This window comes from Protobothrops mucrosquamatus, unplaced genomic scaffold (assembly GCF_001527695.2).
Source record: "Protobothrops mucrosquamatus isolate PMUCROS unplaced genomic scaffold, P.Mucros_1.0 scaffold2050, whole genome shotgun sequence".
Lineage (NCBI taxonomy): Eukaryota > Metazoa > Chordata > Lepidosauria > Squamata > Viperidae > Protobothrops > Protobothrops mucrosquamatus.
Genome location: NW_015388157.1, coordinates 391,109 through 407,714, shown reverse-complemented (window position 1 = coordinate 407,714; position 16,606 = coordinate 391,109). Strand labels below are relative to the sequence as shown.

The window sequence follows — 16,606 nt, the reverse complement described above, 5'->3', positions numbered from 1 at the left end:
AGCTGTGATTTTTATTCAACTCAAGTGTAAAGTCCAGCTTAAAAAAAAAGAAACTTATTTTCCAAGAGACAAAGTTACAGGTGTTAAAACACACTATGTTCCTAAATTGCCTGACTCATCCCTTTTGTAACAGTGTGAAATAGATTCCCTAAGGGAGATTCACAGAGTTCCAATAGAGATGCAAGCTGTTTCCATACCTTCACAGCAAGTATATTGGCTAGTTAAGGGATATATATATTCTAAAATTGCTGCCTTGCTGTTGATTAGGAATAGAAGATTATTGAAACTAAAAAACTATTTCCCTTCTTTTTTTCTTCCCTGTCTTCTTTTCTTAAGCAATATTTGTTTCTTAGCATTTCCACAATGCTTCTTGTGGTGGAAGTTCTATGGCCATCAGGTAATATCAGGTAGGGATTTGCTTGTGAAGACAGACAGAGTGAGAGACAAGCAGACATGATAGATAGAGGGTTGTGCTATTTTTATAAGGAAAATGTGTAGAACAACTGTATAAGTTACAGAGAATAGTCAGGCATGGAATCTGGTGAAGTCAAATTTACCTGTGTTTTTTTTTTTTAGGTTGGGGGTCTGGCCTCTGAAAATGTGAGATGGGCTGATTCAGTAAGAGATTTCAAACTGCAAGAAAACGCATTGTGTGGTGATGTCCTGTTGATTACTGCCTTTGTCTCCTATCTGGGTTATTTCAGCAAGAAATATAGACAAGACCTGATGGATCATGCATGGAAACCATACTTGAAGCAGCTAAAAGTGAGCAGAAGGCAACTGTTATATTTCCTCATGCCTCTCTTTTGAAAGTGCCCTAGCTGCTGCTGTTGGCCATGATGGTATTGGGAAATATTTCTTCAGTTGAGTTGCCAAAACTTGTTTTGAATTAATAGTTAATGAGACATTCCATTTTATATAGGTTGTTTTCTGTGGGAATGAAGGGTATTTCCTCAACTTCTTTCCCCCCTCTTTCTGGGTTCTATCTTTTATATTGTGACTCAATGCCAAAAGTAATATGTTGTTTCTCTTTGGGGGAAGACATGATGAACTGAAGACAGCTCTGCTAAAAATGGAGCTGATAACAATAGTAAAATAAAATACGGGTGAGTGTACTGGCTTTTTGCAGTTGCTTTCTAGGTAAGGAGAGGAATTGAGATAGCCCACAAGGGCTTCCTATAGTTGTTCCTCATGAGGAGACTGGCAGGTTTAGGAAGGATCTAAAAATTACAATTAAAACAGAAACGCTGAAATTTGACATTAATACAGAGTGAAGCAAAATATTTTAATATCGGACAGAATGAAGGATTTGTTAACAATGGGCTCATAAGTTAAATTTTCATAGTGTCTATTAAGTCATCTGCCTTTATGGAGAGACTTTGTTTAAAATATGTTATGAAAGAGGAACAAGTTTTACCTGACAATATTGCGAGTGATCTGAAAGTACTTTTAAAAATAACAGGCTATAAGAATACTATGGAGAAAGAACCTACACTGGACATATAAAAGAAACTGACTGATCTCTTAATAATTAAAAGGAATATAGAAATAACAAACCAAAAGAGTGAACTGGACAATTTTTCTACATTGGATTTACAAGATAGGCTTGTTAAAGCTTTGAAGAATTTTATGAGAAGGGACAAATAAAAAATGGAAAAAAAACAAGTTCTAAGACTTTATTTGAAGAGTAAAGCTCAAGGTTGTTAAATATAAAAAGAAGGAATATAAAGTTGGTTTATTTGGCCAAGGTTAAAATTGATATACTGTTATCTCTGATAATCCTAGAGTTATCCTGTGGTAAAATGGATGGCCAATAAATTTTACGAAGAAACAAACCTTAATGGACTTTTGGTGATCAGGACTGAAATGACGAAGCTTTAAGGATTTGTTCATAGATACGAGATGGGTCATGGGGAGATCATTTGTTGTATTTTAAGAGAAGACAAGTTACTAAAATTGTTTATACTTGTTGTAATGAAGGGGAAAACATTTATTTATATACTGCTCACAAAAATAAAGGGAACGCAAACCCCTTCAGTTCCATGGTAAAATGTTCTCTTTATTTTTTTGAGCAGTATATATTTCCTTTCTTTTTCTTTACTATATTTTTTCTTTTCTATTTTTCTTTTCTGCGTTATTCTTTCCTGCCTCTTCTATTTTTTCTTTTTATCTTTTAATTTTTTAGTATTAGTTTTTACCTTTGCAATTCTAATTTTTAATAAAATTACTATTTTAATATGTTGTTATTGCAGTGAGAAATCACTTCTTGATTGAAAAGATATGAAAGACCATTAATGACTCTTAGTCCCTAATCCTCTAGCAGTGCTTGAAAGGCTTCAATGTGGACTGGCATGTAGGGCTTGCATCTTCTCAGAACTGTGAATATTGCCTTGCAGCAGAACAGCAGATGTGTGAATGTGTTAATTACATTCTTCTAAATAACAACTTGTAATCATAATCAGATCCTTCTTTACCAAGTTGTCAGATTTGTCTGCTCCAGGCTTCATTCTTTGAGGTTTCTATGTCATTGACTGGTATCTCTGTACATAAAGGCAAAAGAAGAGGGTGTTGGTTGCCTCCAGCCTGTTGATTCTTGATATATCTGTAAAAAGTTAGTATAGCTATGCAGTACACACTAACTTTCAGCTCACCTATATTTTAATTAAAATTGAAAAATACAAGATACCATTGGAATAAGAGAAAAATAGTCTAATTACTTCCCTTTGGAAGCTGATTCCAAGGGCAACCTGTCAAGGCTTTCCATGAAGCCATTGCCACTGAATTTCCCCCATTGCTTAAGGCAGAAGCAGCGTGTGGAGCAATTCATTCTGTGCTGCTTCCAACCGTTGAAAACATACATTCCCTCAGCCCCAAATTGGATCCGATGACGAATCTGAATAAATGACCTACAGCTCATGAAAACGTGTGCCTTTTAATAAAATTCTTTAGCTGGAAAAGGTGCTACCAAATTCTTGATATTTTTTTTTGCCACCATAAAGTAACAGGTTCCCCTCTTACAATGTCAGATCTCAAAGCTGGCCAGTGGCATTGTAAAATATTATTGCCAAAAGCTGGAAGCAAGGTCAGTGGTGCAATTAGATCCCAACTTGCAAGGACAGGTAACATAAATCTGCTGGTACATAAATTGTATATTTGACCCTATTGTTGCAGTTATCTATTAAGAGCAAGGAATATTGTCATCTTTGTTGTTGGAATGACAATATCAGGGACCTCTGTTACTCTCAGCTATTTCAGAGTTCTTACCACTCTCAAAAGAAAAAGCATGAGTATTTCTTGAGGGGAGAAGTCATGGCAAGTCTCTACCATATTCTGTTTCCTTGGAATAATAAGAAAAAGAAATCTATCGTTCTTAGATAAAGGTCACTAAAAGAGTGCTTTCTTGAACATTGCTATTTTCAGTGTCTTGGATTATGTTTTCCATTATTACCAGGTCACATGTGCTTTTTTTGTGCATAGTTGCAATGCAGAGTCATAACCCGTTGGCTGTAGGTGATAATGCTTTGATTGCCCCAAGGTTGCAATTCCTGTCACTCCCTCTTTGGACCCTCTGAAGATGCTCACTGATGATGCTGACATAGCAGCTTGGCAAAATGAAGGTTTACCAGCTGACCGCATGTCTGCTGAAAATGCTACCATTCTGACCAACTGTGAGCGCTGGCCACTCATGGTTGACCCCCAGCTGCAGGGCATCAAGTGGATAAAAGCCAAGCATGGAGAAGACCTCAGAGTGACTCGAATTGGCCAGAAGGGGTAAGCAGACACGATTAAACAAAATGGCAAGAAAATAACAAATGTGTTCAATAGTAGCCTCATATCTGGGTGTCACGTGTGTGATGTATGTCTTTCAGATTGTGAGAGCCAACTGTATTTTAAGAAAAAGCTCTCCAATTTGATGCTATTTCAAACTTTTGGGCATTGACTGGCTTTGTTTACTATCAGAATGACAGAAATTTCTGATTAAATGGGGAGGAACTTTGTAGAACCTGTCATGGTTGCTATAGAAACCTGAAACTGAATGGAGAATGAGAAGAAGGTACCAGCACACTGTACGTCAGAGTGCAGTTTTTAAGTGCCAGTGATTTTAATCTCTGTTCTATTCTTTCTGTAATTCAGTTAAAGGAATAGAGGGATCCGGGCTTCTGTGAGACGAGGATCTTCCAGACTGTGCTTTTGTGAGTTCTCAAAAGGAAGTTCGTTAGCGTGAAGGTAGAAGTAATACATTGGTCCCCTGCTTAGAAGATCGCCTAACGAATTATCATGGACAAGATTTAAAAAGAATTCAAAGAGAGCAAGCTCATAGGGCTGGCTGTTTTTATCTCCTCTTCTTGTTACATCCTAAGGAAGAGGCCTGCCTTAGTTGCATTGTCACAGATTTTAAAAATGCTGAAATCCAGACCTTTTTACAGTTCTTAATTTTTATTTAGCCAGCGCTAGTAATTTTGCTTACAGGTTTTGTTGCTGTGAGCTTAGCTGGCTATTAGATAGATCTGTATCAGTCTAGAAAAGTATTTTTGCCCTGTATTTCTCATGATTTTGGGACCCGTCTTTCAAACAGTGCATATTGTTATACCTTGTAAGAGAAACTCAAGATGAATGCTGTTCTTGTAACATAGGGTAAGCTAGGCAATGCTGTGATAGGATAGATTAGATTTTATTAATATAAACGCTGATTGAAATAAATATACTAGCCAAACTGAACTCAAAAAACAAAGAAAGATTAAAATATTTACTACTATTTGTATGCTTTGCAAATCTGAAGAAAGCTCTAAGCAGCTTCCAAAAGAATATAAACTTTCAAGCAAAATCAGGAATAAAACAAAGATATGACTACAACATTATGTAAAACCATAAACAACAAAACTGTTTCAAAAGAGTAATACAGCAAATGTATTAATTAATTTACTATTTATTACACTTGTGTACTACCCAACTCACAATGACTCTAGGCAGTTAACAAAGTAAAAATAGAGAAACATAACAATAAAATAATACTGCAATAAAGACAAACAAAACAAGGCATAACTAGGCAATAATGAGAGACTTATCCATACTACTCAGAAAGGAGTAGCCAAAAGTCTTGACAAAGAACCAGATCTTCAAGGTCCTTTAAAACACTAGCAGGGTGGGGGACCATCCAGATCTTGAAGAAGAACCTCATTCCAGAGGACAGGCATTACAACAGATGGTACATTTAATTGAAGGAACCTGGATCATGCCAATCCTGCAAGATCGAATTGGCCAATAAGATACTGTTGGAGATAGATAGTGTCTCAGTAACCAGCCCTAAACTCAACTACTACTGCTTAGACTTTGCCAGAAAGGGTAATCAATATGACTCTGTTTCTTAGTTTATCATATAATGGAATGAAGTAGTATCTAACATGAGGAAGTACACACACACATTAACAGATAAAATGTTTAATTTAAATAAAGTGTCTATTGGCATACCCATTCAAAGATGAAACATGCATCTGTGCATCAAATATGAATATGCTGTATGTTAGATCTTCAGTGTTTCTCATTCAGGACAAAGGATTACCATCACAAAGTGGAAATGCTTAATTCAAAGAACCAATGTAGATTTTAAAACAAGGAATATATACTACACAATCTACAAAAATAAAAGCTCCCAGTAGGAAGATGAAGTCATAGAAATTAACTAGTCAACTCACATATTTTTGATAAAACAGATTCAAGTAAATCATTCCACTGTTTAAAAATTGTTCAATACATTGCCAGATTTGATTTAATAAAGCCTACTTAGGGGTAAGGAAAAAAACTGGAATAGGAATAGGAATCCAATGGTTATCAATTGAGAGAGAATTGTTAAATCAACATAGATCAGATTCCAAGGTCATCAAAAGGATGTTGACTTGAAAAGGCAGGAGAAAAAAAATCTAGAACTTAAACCTTGGAGCGTAGGCTTGCTTCTGTTTCTGTAGAGAGCCAGTTTTCAGGATGTGTATGACGCCTTCCTAGTCAGTAACAAAAAATTTAGTCGGTTGTACAAGGGAGCCTTCTGTCTTCTGAATAAGGGATTAAGATTGGGAGATTTATAGCCAAGCCTGGTATAAAGCTTGAATTTTAGTGGTTCATAATGATTAAAAGTCATAGCTGAAGAGCCATACCAAAATTCTCTCTCCTGGCTGAAATAGTTATTTATCTACAGTCACTGGTGAACTTTTTAAAACATAACTTTAGTATTCTTTCTTCAATCTCCTTGCTTAATTTAAACAGTTATGCTTCTCTTACTTATAACTATATACCTAGGCCATCAGGGTTCAGGGAAACTCAATTTGCTGTTTGGAGGGAGAGGGAGAGAATACATTAGTAGGGTAAAGCTATTTTATGTAACCTAGCATTCTCCAGGAGTGCTGGAATATTATCCTCCGAATTCCCAGGCGTCATGGAATCCAAGAATATCTGGAACTCATCTGGGGCTCATGTTATGGAAGCCTGGATTTATATGTTCTTTAAAAAGATAATGCATGGAAAAAGCTGAGGCATCTCTCTCTAAAAAAAAGCCTTTGGCTCCAGTTACTTTTTAAGTCTCTTGAATTTTGCAAAACCTACTTTTTTGAAGAACTGAAATACTGTTCTAGCTGCTGATCCACTTTGCTTAAGTAAGAATATAACAATAAATACCTAGAGCAAGTCATTGGTCTCTCTCTTTCATAATCATTAACTCCTCCCCATCTACACCTTTTGTAATGACTTCATCCTTCGCTTTCCTCTGTAAGTTTCTCAGGGTTTTCCTTAACATGTATAATGCTGATGCTGTATTTCTTAGGTATCTGGATATTGTGGAACAAGCTCTTGCTGCTGGGGAAGTTGTTCTGATTGAGAATTTGGAAGAATCTGTAGATCCAGTGTTAGGTCCATTGCTGGGTCGAGAGACAATAAAAAAAGGAAGGTGAGATGATAGTGAATGACATAATTCTGTGACCATCATCTTCTGAAAGATGCGCATGACATCTGTTATCCTCCCCCAAGCATATAATATCAGGGTTCAAAAACTTTTCTGAAGCCCTCAGAATTGATGTTGTAAAACTACTTTTTACAACCAGTCTAATGGATAAATTTAATATTTATCTGTTTGATTTATATCCTACCTGTCATTCAGGAACTCAAACTGGTATTCATAATCCTCCTTTCTCCTCATTTTTCTCATAGATAGTTTGGGCTAAGAGACAGTAGTTGGCCCAAACTCTCCCAGTAAGCTCCTGTAGTCTAATACCTTAACCCAGAATGGCACACTAATGTATTTGATTTAACTTTAATTGGCATAGATTATAGGAGCTGCTGCATAGTACATTTTATTCCTTTTCGTAAAGGACAAGGAAGGTATTGCAATGGTAAATGGGCCCTCCAAATAAGTTGGACTTCAAAAACCAGCAGGGCCTTTGGTGATTATGTCTACTATATCTGGAGGACTTTTTTTTTTATCAGGGGAAGCTGATTTAGAATGATTAATTCTCACTGCACTGTAAAATTATACATACCTCTGGAATCTAATTAATTATTTTATAATGGCATATGGATACTGCAGGCATGAGTAATCATGCTTGATCTTCTTTCAGGTTCATTAAAATTGGAGATAAAGAATGTGAATACAACCCCAGTTTCCGACTAATTCTTCATACAAAACTAGCAAATCCCCATTACCAACCAGAAATGCAAGCACAGTGCACCCTCATCAACTTCACTGTGACTCGGGATGGTCTAGAAGATCAGCTGCTGGCAGCAGTTGTAAGCATGGAGAGGCCTGACCTGGAAGAATTAAAGGTAACTAACAGAATTCAAGATGGACTGAATAATTCTTTCCCAAGATTTATCCATGTTTTAAACTATTATCTGTATCCAGAAGCAGTGAATGCTCCAACACTGGAAGTTTTTAAGAAGAGACTGGACAGCCATTTGTCCGAAATGGTATAGGGTTTCCTGCCTGAGCAGGGGGTTGGACTAGATGACCTCCAAGGTCCCTTCCAACTTTATTATTATTATTATTATTATTATTATTATTATTATTATTATTATTATTATTATTATTATNATCATCATCATCATCATCATCATCATCATCATCATCATCATCATCATAGATAAGAAAAGTTAAAGAAAATATTCTTAAAGTAGTACTGTGTTTCCCCAAAAATAAGACCCAACTGGAAAATAAGTCCTAGCATGATTTTTCAGGATGCTCGTAATATAACCCCACCCCAAAAATAAGCCCCAGTTAAGATCGTCAGCCAGACAGACGCATTTAGTACCCTATTTCCCCGAATATAAGCCCTAACTGGAAAATAAGCCCTAACACATCTTTTGGAGCAAAACTTAATATAAGACCCGGTCTTATTTTCAGGGAAACATAAGTATTTCTGCAGCTTTGGCCTCCCCACCAGTCATAAAGCTAAATAGAGTTTAGGATAAACATGCTAAATATATTTTGTGTCTAGTTATAAAAAGGTTTTAATGTACATCTGGCGAACTAGAACCAGCACTTTCAATCTTGGAAATTAACGTTAAACAGATTATTAATACAGCTTTATCCAAAGCTCGAAACTCCTTCATCTAGTATTGGGACCATAGCTTTCAAAATTTCTACCACTGGAACTAATTTCATTTGGCAAACCAGATAAAACTGTTTTTGATGGTGGCAACATGGCTCCTTCAATTAGTACACTAACTCTGCATTTTGGAGTGTTTCTATGACACAAAGGAGATACACAAAATTACATAGTTCATGCATTTTATCATTTTGCTTGCCACTGATTTTTTTTCCTTGACTAAATAAATGTACATATGTTGAGTCAATGAACAGTTCAGCAAATGCTATTGGCTAGGTTGTAATAATACTGAGAGATGCAGTAGAACATGTGAGGGAAACATAGAATGTCCTAAAGTGGTTACTTAAATTAATTCTCAAGCTGTGCATGAAACATTACAAACTAGAGCCGTCCTCTGAATACTTTAGCAAATTGAGTCATGTTTGCCAAGAATTTTTGGTTGTACTGAAAATAGTCATCCTTCTTCTTGTAGCTGAACAATATGTTGCTATTGACACATAAGGAGCCCTTGCAATACATTTGTGTATGGCACGTTATAATATAATTGCTAAACAGTAGACTAGAGCAACCTGCTGCCACAGACAACAGCCCTTAGAGAAGAACTCAAGATGACATAAAGATTTTCCATTCAGTGTAGCAAATCATTTCTTTTTTTCTCTCTCCATTGTCCAGCTTCTCAGGGAATATTGTGTCAGCTAAAAAATAACTAATCATAAAGTGCATTTTGTGTCCCAGCACCAGGGAAAGCCAAAATCTCCAGTAACAATTATATAATTTGCGTATTTTAAAAATTAGAAACCTTGTACAAGCTGGTAAAATTAGTCTTAAAAATCCAATGTTGAGGGTATATTCCTTAGAGTACCTTGGTGAGTGAGCAACCATATAAATGGATCAAAAAAAGAACGGAAGTTGGGTAAAGAAAAAGGGAAATTCTGTAATTAGTGCTTGCAGTATTTGGAGTTCATGTATGACTTATGGACAACTCTCTCCAAATTCATAGAACAGAGAAATCAGGAGGAATTACTATACATTTGTGAAATGAAAAAGGACAGTACAGGTAGTCCTCGCGTTATGACCACAATTGAGCCCAAAATTTATGTTGCTAAGTGAAACACTTGTTAAGTGAGTTTACCCCATTTTACGACTTTTCTTGCCACAGTGGTTAAGTGAATCATTGCATTTGCTAAGTTAGTAACACGGTTGTTAAGTGAATCCAAATTCCTCATTGACTTTGCTTGACAGAAGGTCGCAAAAGCTGATCACATGACCCCGGAACACTGCAACTGTCATAAATATGAACCACTTGCCAAGCGTCTGAATTTTGATCATGTGACCGTGGGGATGTTGCAACGGTTGTAAGTGTGAAAAAAAGTCATAAGACACTTTTTTCAGCGCCGTTGTAATTTCGAATGGTCGCTAAATGAACTGTTGTAAGCCGAGGACTACTTGTATTAAATAATTAAAAGGTTAAAAAGAGTAAAACATTGGGCATTGAAAGTTAAAACTATGAAATTAGCAACAGAGTGGATAAAAAGAACCAATGTGTAGATGGGATGGATTTGTAATCATATCCTAACCAGCCACCTCTAAAATCAGAGCCCCCATTGGGGCCTGAAGCCTGTGGGCAGAGCCAGGTTTTCAGGCCATTTGGAGGGCCAAGGGGGGGCAGATCTCATATAAACAATAGTTCACATAATGCAAGAGGATCTATTCTGTGTAAAACCCTATCATGATAGATGCCCAGAAGGAAGTCCATGTTTTGGGAAGTGGGGGAGGGTTTTTTAAAAAATAACCAGGCTTCCTAATATATAGCACAGAAAAACCAATTTTCCTGCTAGATGATTTGCCAGCCATCTACTGATCTATCCTAGAGATTGAAGGTGCAAGGTAGAGAGTTCACAATAATGAATAAGGAGTTTGGAAAGAAATGGATCATTAATGGAAAATGGAAGAAACTTTCTGTACAGTTGGAAAAGCATAAAAACTAAGGATTTAAGCCTCTCTTAATTTTAGCAGCACAACAGGACTTTGGGGTGTTGTTATTCTTAATGCTGCCAACTTTATTTCAGAGAATTGGCATTACTATGGAAGAAGTTGGAAAAGATTGAGTTTACCATATTGCTCTTTTACACTATTAATACTGCAGAAAGTAACATTCTGAGGTTATATATTAAATTTCTTATCCCATATATCATACCCCAATCTGGCTATGCAAAGAAAACCAAATTAGGCTAAGTTGTGGAAAATCATTAAATCTATTAAAGAAGCAATGCTTTTCAGTTAAATTAATTACTTCTTTAAAGTAAGAAAAATAATAGCTTTATAGTTTTGCTTTGTCTTTTTTTCCAAACAGATCTATGGTTAGCCTATGGCCTAAAGAAAAAGTTATTAATTGCTTCATCATAGTAGCTTTTCTAAGAACAGTTCTTTTTAATTAAACAACATTTTCAAAAACTAAAGAAGGAAACTTTTGTGTTTTAAACAAATCCCAGCCTTTGGCAGCCTGTTCCCACATTTCCCATATCCAAGACTTTTCCCTTCCCATCTGTAATGTCAGAATAGCTACCCTTCCTGACCAGTAAATTAGAGTTTAGGTAAGAATGGCAAACTTGCACTTGAAGTGGAGAGCAGCTCAGAGCAGCAGGAGGAAGAGGGCAATTCAGAACAAATGTTCATGGAGACCATTGCAGATTCCACCAAATCTTTACTCTTAATCTCTTTCTTCTGGAGCTGCTGCTGAAAGGACAGTGCAGTGAGAGGTACATCCTCTGTCCCCAAAATTCCTGGGGGGGGGGAGAGGAGTAAACAAACAAGTTATCATTTGAGTGAAATGCCACTGTAGAAACAAATGGGGTTTAGATTCAGTGATTGTTGATCTCTTCTCAAAGCAAAGTGATCATTATGAGCAAATTACTGTTGATTATATGAATCATACTATCTTGCAATAGAAATTGAATTGAATTGAATATTTTATTTGGCCAAGTGTGATTAGACACACAAGGAATTCGTGTCTGACACAGAAACTCTCAGTGTACATGCAAAGCATTATCATCATCATCATCATCATCAATCATCATTCCAATAAGAGGTGGAGTAAAGAAGATAAGGATGAATAATAATACTACATAGACATTAGACTTAGAAGTATTTGGAATTAAGAGAGATCTGTGGTCTTTCAATTTGTTTCATCCCTAATGCTGCTCAGTCTTTGGCACTTACAGTATTTGGGACCTAGATAATTCCTGTAGATTCTGGAAAAAATGAGCATAAGATTCTAGTTTAAACTAAAATGCAATACATTTTATCACTTTCATTCAGCTGAATGTGTTACATCTGTTTGTGGGTTTTACTCCTAATGGAGTAAACTGGATTGGACTATCTCGGGAACAATCATCCTAATACAGATTTTTGGCAGTCTGGTCTGGGCCCTTGAATGGAAGTGAATGGTCTCTACAATCCTTAATGTGAATTGTAATACACTATATGCTGCATAAATGTTCTGCAATACAGCATCTATTTAAATTTGGAAGGGTGTGCCATGTTGCATTTCATTTTCCCAAAGAGGGAGTTTCCAGCATATGATGGTTTAACACAGGGGTCTCCAGAGATTTTGATTTAATGAAATCTTTGCTTTGCTTTGAAAATGATATGATGATATATATGTATACACACACTATATATCTCAACTTTTTACAGTCTGATCTCACAAAACAGCAGAATGGTTACAAAATTACCTTAAAAACTTTGGAGGACAACTTGCTGTCCCGTCTCTCGTCTGCCTCAGGGAATTTTTTAGCCGATACTGCCTTGGTGGAGAATCTGGAAGTCACTAAACAAACAGCTGCAGAAATTGAAGATAAGGTAAAAATGCTAAATTGAGTCTGGTGTGTGACTGAAAACAAAAATCTATGTTAAGAGTGAGTGAATATGAATTGTTTAAATGTTGGTACTTATTGATAGCCAGTTTTGTTTTTAGTGGTTAAGGCATCAAGGTAGAAACTGGGAAACCACGAGTTCTAGTCCTGCCTTAGGAATAAAGTCAGCAGGTAGACCTTTCTCTCAGCCCTAGGAAAGAGGCAATGGTAAACCATTTCTGAAAACCTTGCCAAAAAACCTGTAGGGACTTGTTCAAGCAATCTTCGAGAATTGGACATGATTGAGCATAAGAAAAAAAAAATACTTATTAGTTAACCAGTAAATTGTTGATAAGTATAATATATAAGGTAGATTTTTTTCTTATTCTCTCATTTTTAGTTGGTTTAATTTTTTTATTAATCTTTTTCTTTTTTGGTTTCTGTTTTTTTCTTTCAAATATTGTTTTGTTAATTGTCTATGAGTTTGTGTTGGAATATTTAAGTATTTTGTCAAGTTTTTGGCAATTTGTAACTAAAATTTAAAAGTAAATGAATTGGTTAAATGCATCTTGTTTGTTCTACAGCTTGGAGACTAAAAATCATGTCAAAACCACATTCTGGCAAGATTTACTAAGCATTTTTGTTTTAGTTCAGATGCCTTTAATGAGCAATTTAAGAGAAACAGTAGCACTGGATGCAAAGACCATACAACTACAGCATTCTAACAAGATGTTTTAAAGCATTTACGTTTAATACCAAAGTGTTTTACTTGAGTTAATTCACATGCATTACATTTACTGAATTAAATTAGGAATTGAGTGGAGGCTATACAGTATGGAAGTTTCCATGGCCTGTATTAAGTTGGCTGGAATCCAGCATCTTGGCTGCTCCCCGGGTGAAAATTTGGCTTTGAAAATGATCTATTCAATACTCACCTGACGTAGATGTTTTGCTTTGCAAATACTGGCAACATCTTTCTCCTGTACCACACTGAAGAGCCATGGGAACGGGCGCTGCCAGGTTTGCCCTTCAGCACAAATGAGAGATGTTTCTGAACTGTTTGTGCAGAGGGTACTTTCAAGCTTTTGGTAGCTGGAGCTCAGACATCCTCGGTGATAAGATTACGTAACACCTCCATGTGAAAATTTAATATGGGCATAGTAACGACCTTGGAAAGTGAAGGAGAATCTGATGGAAGTTAGTTCCTTGATAATTAATTTATGGGTGAAGTGATGGTTGAATGTATGTGCTCTACATCTGGAAATGTTGGGAAATTAGAAGCAGGCAGGCAAGGGGGTATGCTACACATGCTACATATACACAAATTTATCGAAAATCATGCCATTTCCATGCAAACTAAGAAAATGTGTACCTACAGTAGGTATGGCTATGTTGCCTCTTCATAGTTTTATTGTTATTTCCTTTCAGGTCCAGGAGTCCAAGATAACAGAAACCAAGATTAATGAGGCAAGGGAACATTACCGTCCTGCAGCAGCTCGTGCTTCACTGCTATATTTCATCATGAATGACCTCAACACCATCAATCCCATGTACCAATTTTCCCTAAAGGTACAATAGTTTCATCTACAGTAAGAGTTGGCCTTTCCCCTTCTCTCTTTTTTCCCAACCCAGGCCAATTCTTCTCCAAATTTTAGGGACAGATAAGGAGTCTGAGACGAGAGAGGCCCACTAGCATCACATACGAGGGGCCTGGCAATCTTGCCAGTACTTGAAACATAATTGTGTACAGTAACCACAGGTGAACATTTCACTAAGTTTTGGTAATATAAAACTGCCAAAATTTCACCGAACCTGGAACGATTTCAGCATTCATTGTGAAATCTTGTTTTTCTTCCATAAAATTTCATCATTTTTAAAAATTATTTTATGTTTGTGCTTCATGGACATTCTGACTGACTCATAACCATTCATGTCAGCCACAGGGGCCTATTTACTCCCTCCACCCTCTCCCTTAATTAGCTTCATTAACCAGCCAACACAAAATATATCAATAGATTGAGATTGCATTTTTTTTAAATGTCCTAGACCTTAGATAGTTATTTAAGGATATTTAGACCTGTGAATTATGTCATCTTTAATGGGTTCTTTTTGTGCATTATGAAAAATGTATGACAAAAAGGTCCCTGGCCTTTGTTTGTGCCATTCTTTGTATTTTTATAATATTCAGACTCTGAATGCGGCAGATTAAATAGTTTAAACTTTTGTAGAAATGTGCTGAATTTCACTTTATAGAAGACTAGAGAAACAAACGTTATTGCATTAAGTTTCCACCAGAGATTTAAATAGTTCTTTACAATTTGCAGTAGCTCAAGTTACAGAAAGCTCTAAGAACATTCAGTGGAAAAAAAACTTGTCCTATGAGTAATTTAACAATATTGCATGCCTAAACAAAATATTACTAGAAACTATTTTTAATTTTTTGCTGAGACTTTCATTCCTATGAAACAACATTCTTCAAGGGTTAATATGGCACAGCAGGCATTTAATTTAAGAGCATGATATAGCAATTTAGAATTCAGTCTAAATTTCTTTCTCTCCATAATTGTTCTATTGTATATTCCGTTTGATGGTAGCTGATGACTTTTGGGTATGGTTTTTATTTTGCTCAGGGTGTTATTTTCTCCAACTGTTTGCTTTCCTGGTTTTGAATATTTCAGCTTCAGCAGGAAGTATATACGGATACTTTACATGAAAACAGCTGTTTTTTATTGAACTTTGTTTTCTCTTGAAGTATAACGCAAGGTGCATAGCCTATTATAGATTATTTTGGGGAAACATAATTCTGTTGCTTGAGGAAAGTAGATGTGTGTGTGTGTGTAGGTATTTCCTAATTATTAGTTACTATAATATGACCTCCATCCTTCAATAGGCAGAAACAATATCTGAATAAAATTTGTGTCCCTGTTGCCAATCCCTATCTGCCTCTGTTGCTTCTGGTCCAAAACACTCTCAAATGGGTCCTATTCTGATTTTTGCATGTGGACTAGAAGACCTAGTGAATGATAAGCCAAGTGAATGATAAACCAAGACAATGACCTGGAAAATCTCTCTCTCTCTCTCTCTCTCTCTCTCTCTCTCTCTCTCTCTCTCTCTCTCTCTCTCTCTCTCTCTCTCTCTCTCTCTCTCTCTCTCTCTCTCTCTTTCTCCATGCAATCTAATCAGTCAAACTTTTCAATTATTTCTTTTTCTAGATATTAATAGGTATTAAATTAATTAATATTAATTTCTAGATATTAATAAATTAATCTCTTTGGCATTTTTTGCCTTTGTATTACAAAGATTGTCTCGCTTACCCTTTTTTGCCTTCATACTTCCTTTTTGTTTTGTTAATTCATGCTCTTTAGATCATGATTGCCACATAATATGCCTATAGATATTAATATTTGGTGCGTGTTATGGCTTTGTTCAAACAATGCTTTCACTTAACACTTTTTAATAATATAAATAAAGTGCACACTAGGTCACATTGTTGTACCCTTGTTATAGGCAACATTGTAGCTAATACTAAGGATAGTACTAGCCAGTTCTGGCACATTTTGACCAGTGTGCCATATATGCCACTACAGCCCAATTTTCTCCTCATGTATGTTTATCTTATTCAATGCAACTTGGACCTCTAATCTTATAATTATCCTGCAAGCCAGCTTATTTCTGCCAGCTTTCCACAAACTAATAGCACACTTAGACTGCTACATGTGATGTGCATATATTTTTCAGAAATCTATAGATTGATAATTGGTAGGTTTGTTACAATAAGCCTAAAAATACTTTTAATTTGAAAATTCATGACACCCAGGAACATACTTTCTGGATGGCTCATAAAGAACAGTAAAGGGTTTTATAAAAAGAAAACAACAGTAGAAGATAACTGTCATAAAACACAAAAGCCAAACAGCAGTGATAACAGGCCCGAAAGAATAAATACGTTTTGAGAGCTCTCCCAATCTGCAGTAAGAAGTAGACCTCGTTTAATTCCAAAGACATATTGCATAAAGTAATCCCTGCCACCAAGAATGACAGTTCAGTTGTTGATGCCAAATGTATCCATGGTGAGATCCATAAAAATTGCCCCAGTGTTAAGCTTTACTTATACACTAAAATCCTGGGATTTGGAAGATATGAAGAGAAGAAAAAAATGATGAT

At 36.0% G+C, this 16,606-nt stretch overlaps 1 protein-coding gene across 1 annotated transcript in view; it reads left to right on the top strand.

Moving 5' to 3' along the window:
• The window catches only part of LOC107294673 (dynein heavy chain 9, axonemal-like), a 112,567-nt gene that overhangs the window by 44,943 nt on the left and 51,018 nt on the right, over positions 1-16,606 (top strand). The window contains exons 12-17 of the mRNA XM_015823924.1: positions 577-765; positions 3,536-3,771; positions 6,812-6,934; positions 7,602-7,806; positions 12,285-12,449; positions 13,871-14,011. Coding sequence (XP_015679410.1) covers positions 577-765; positions 3,536-3,771; positions 6,812-6,934; positions 7,602-7,806; positions 12,285-12,449; positions 13,871-14,011 — 1,059 coding nt within the window. The remainder of the gene's footprint in view (positions 1-576; positions 766-3,535; positions 3,772-6,811; positions 6,935-7,601; positions 7,807-12,284; positions 12,450-13,870; positions 14,012-16,606) is intronic.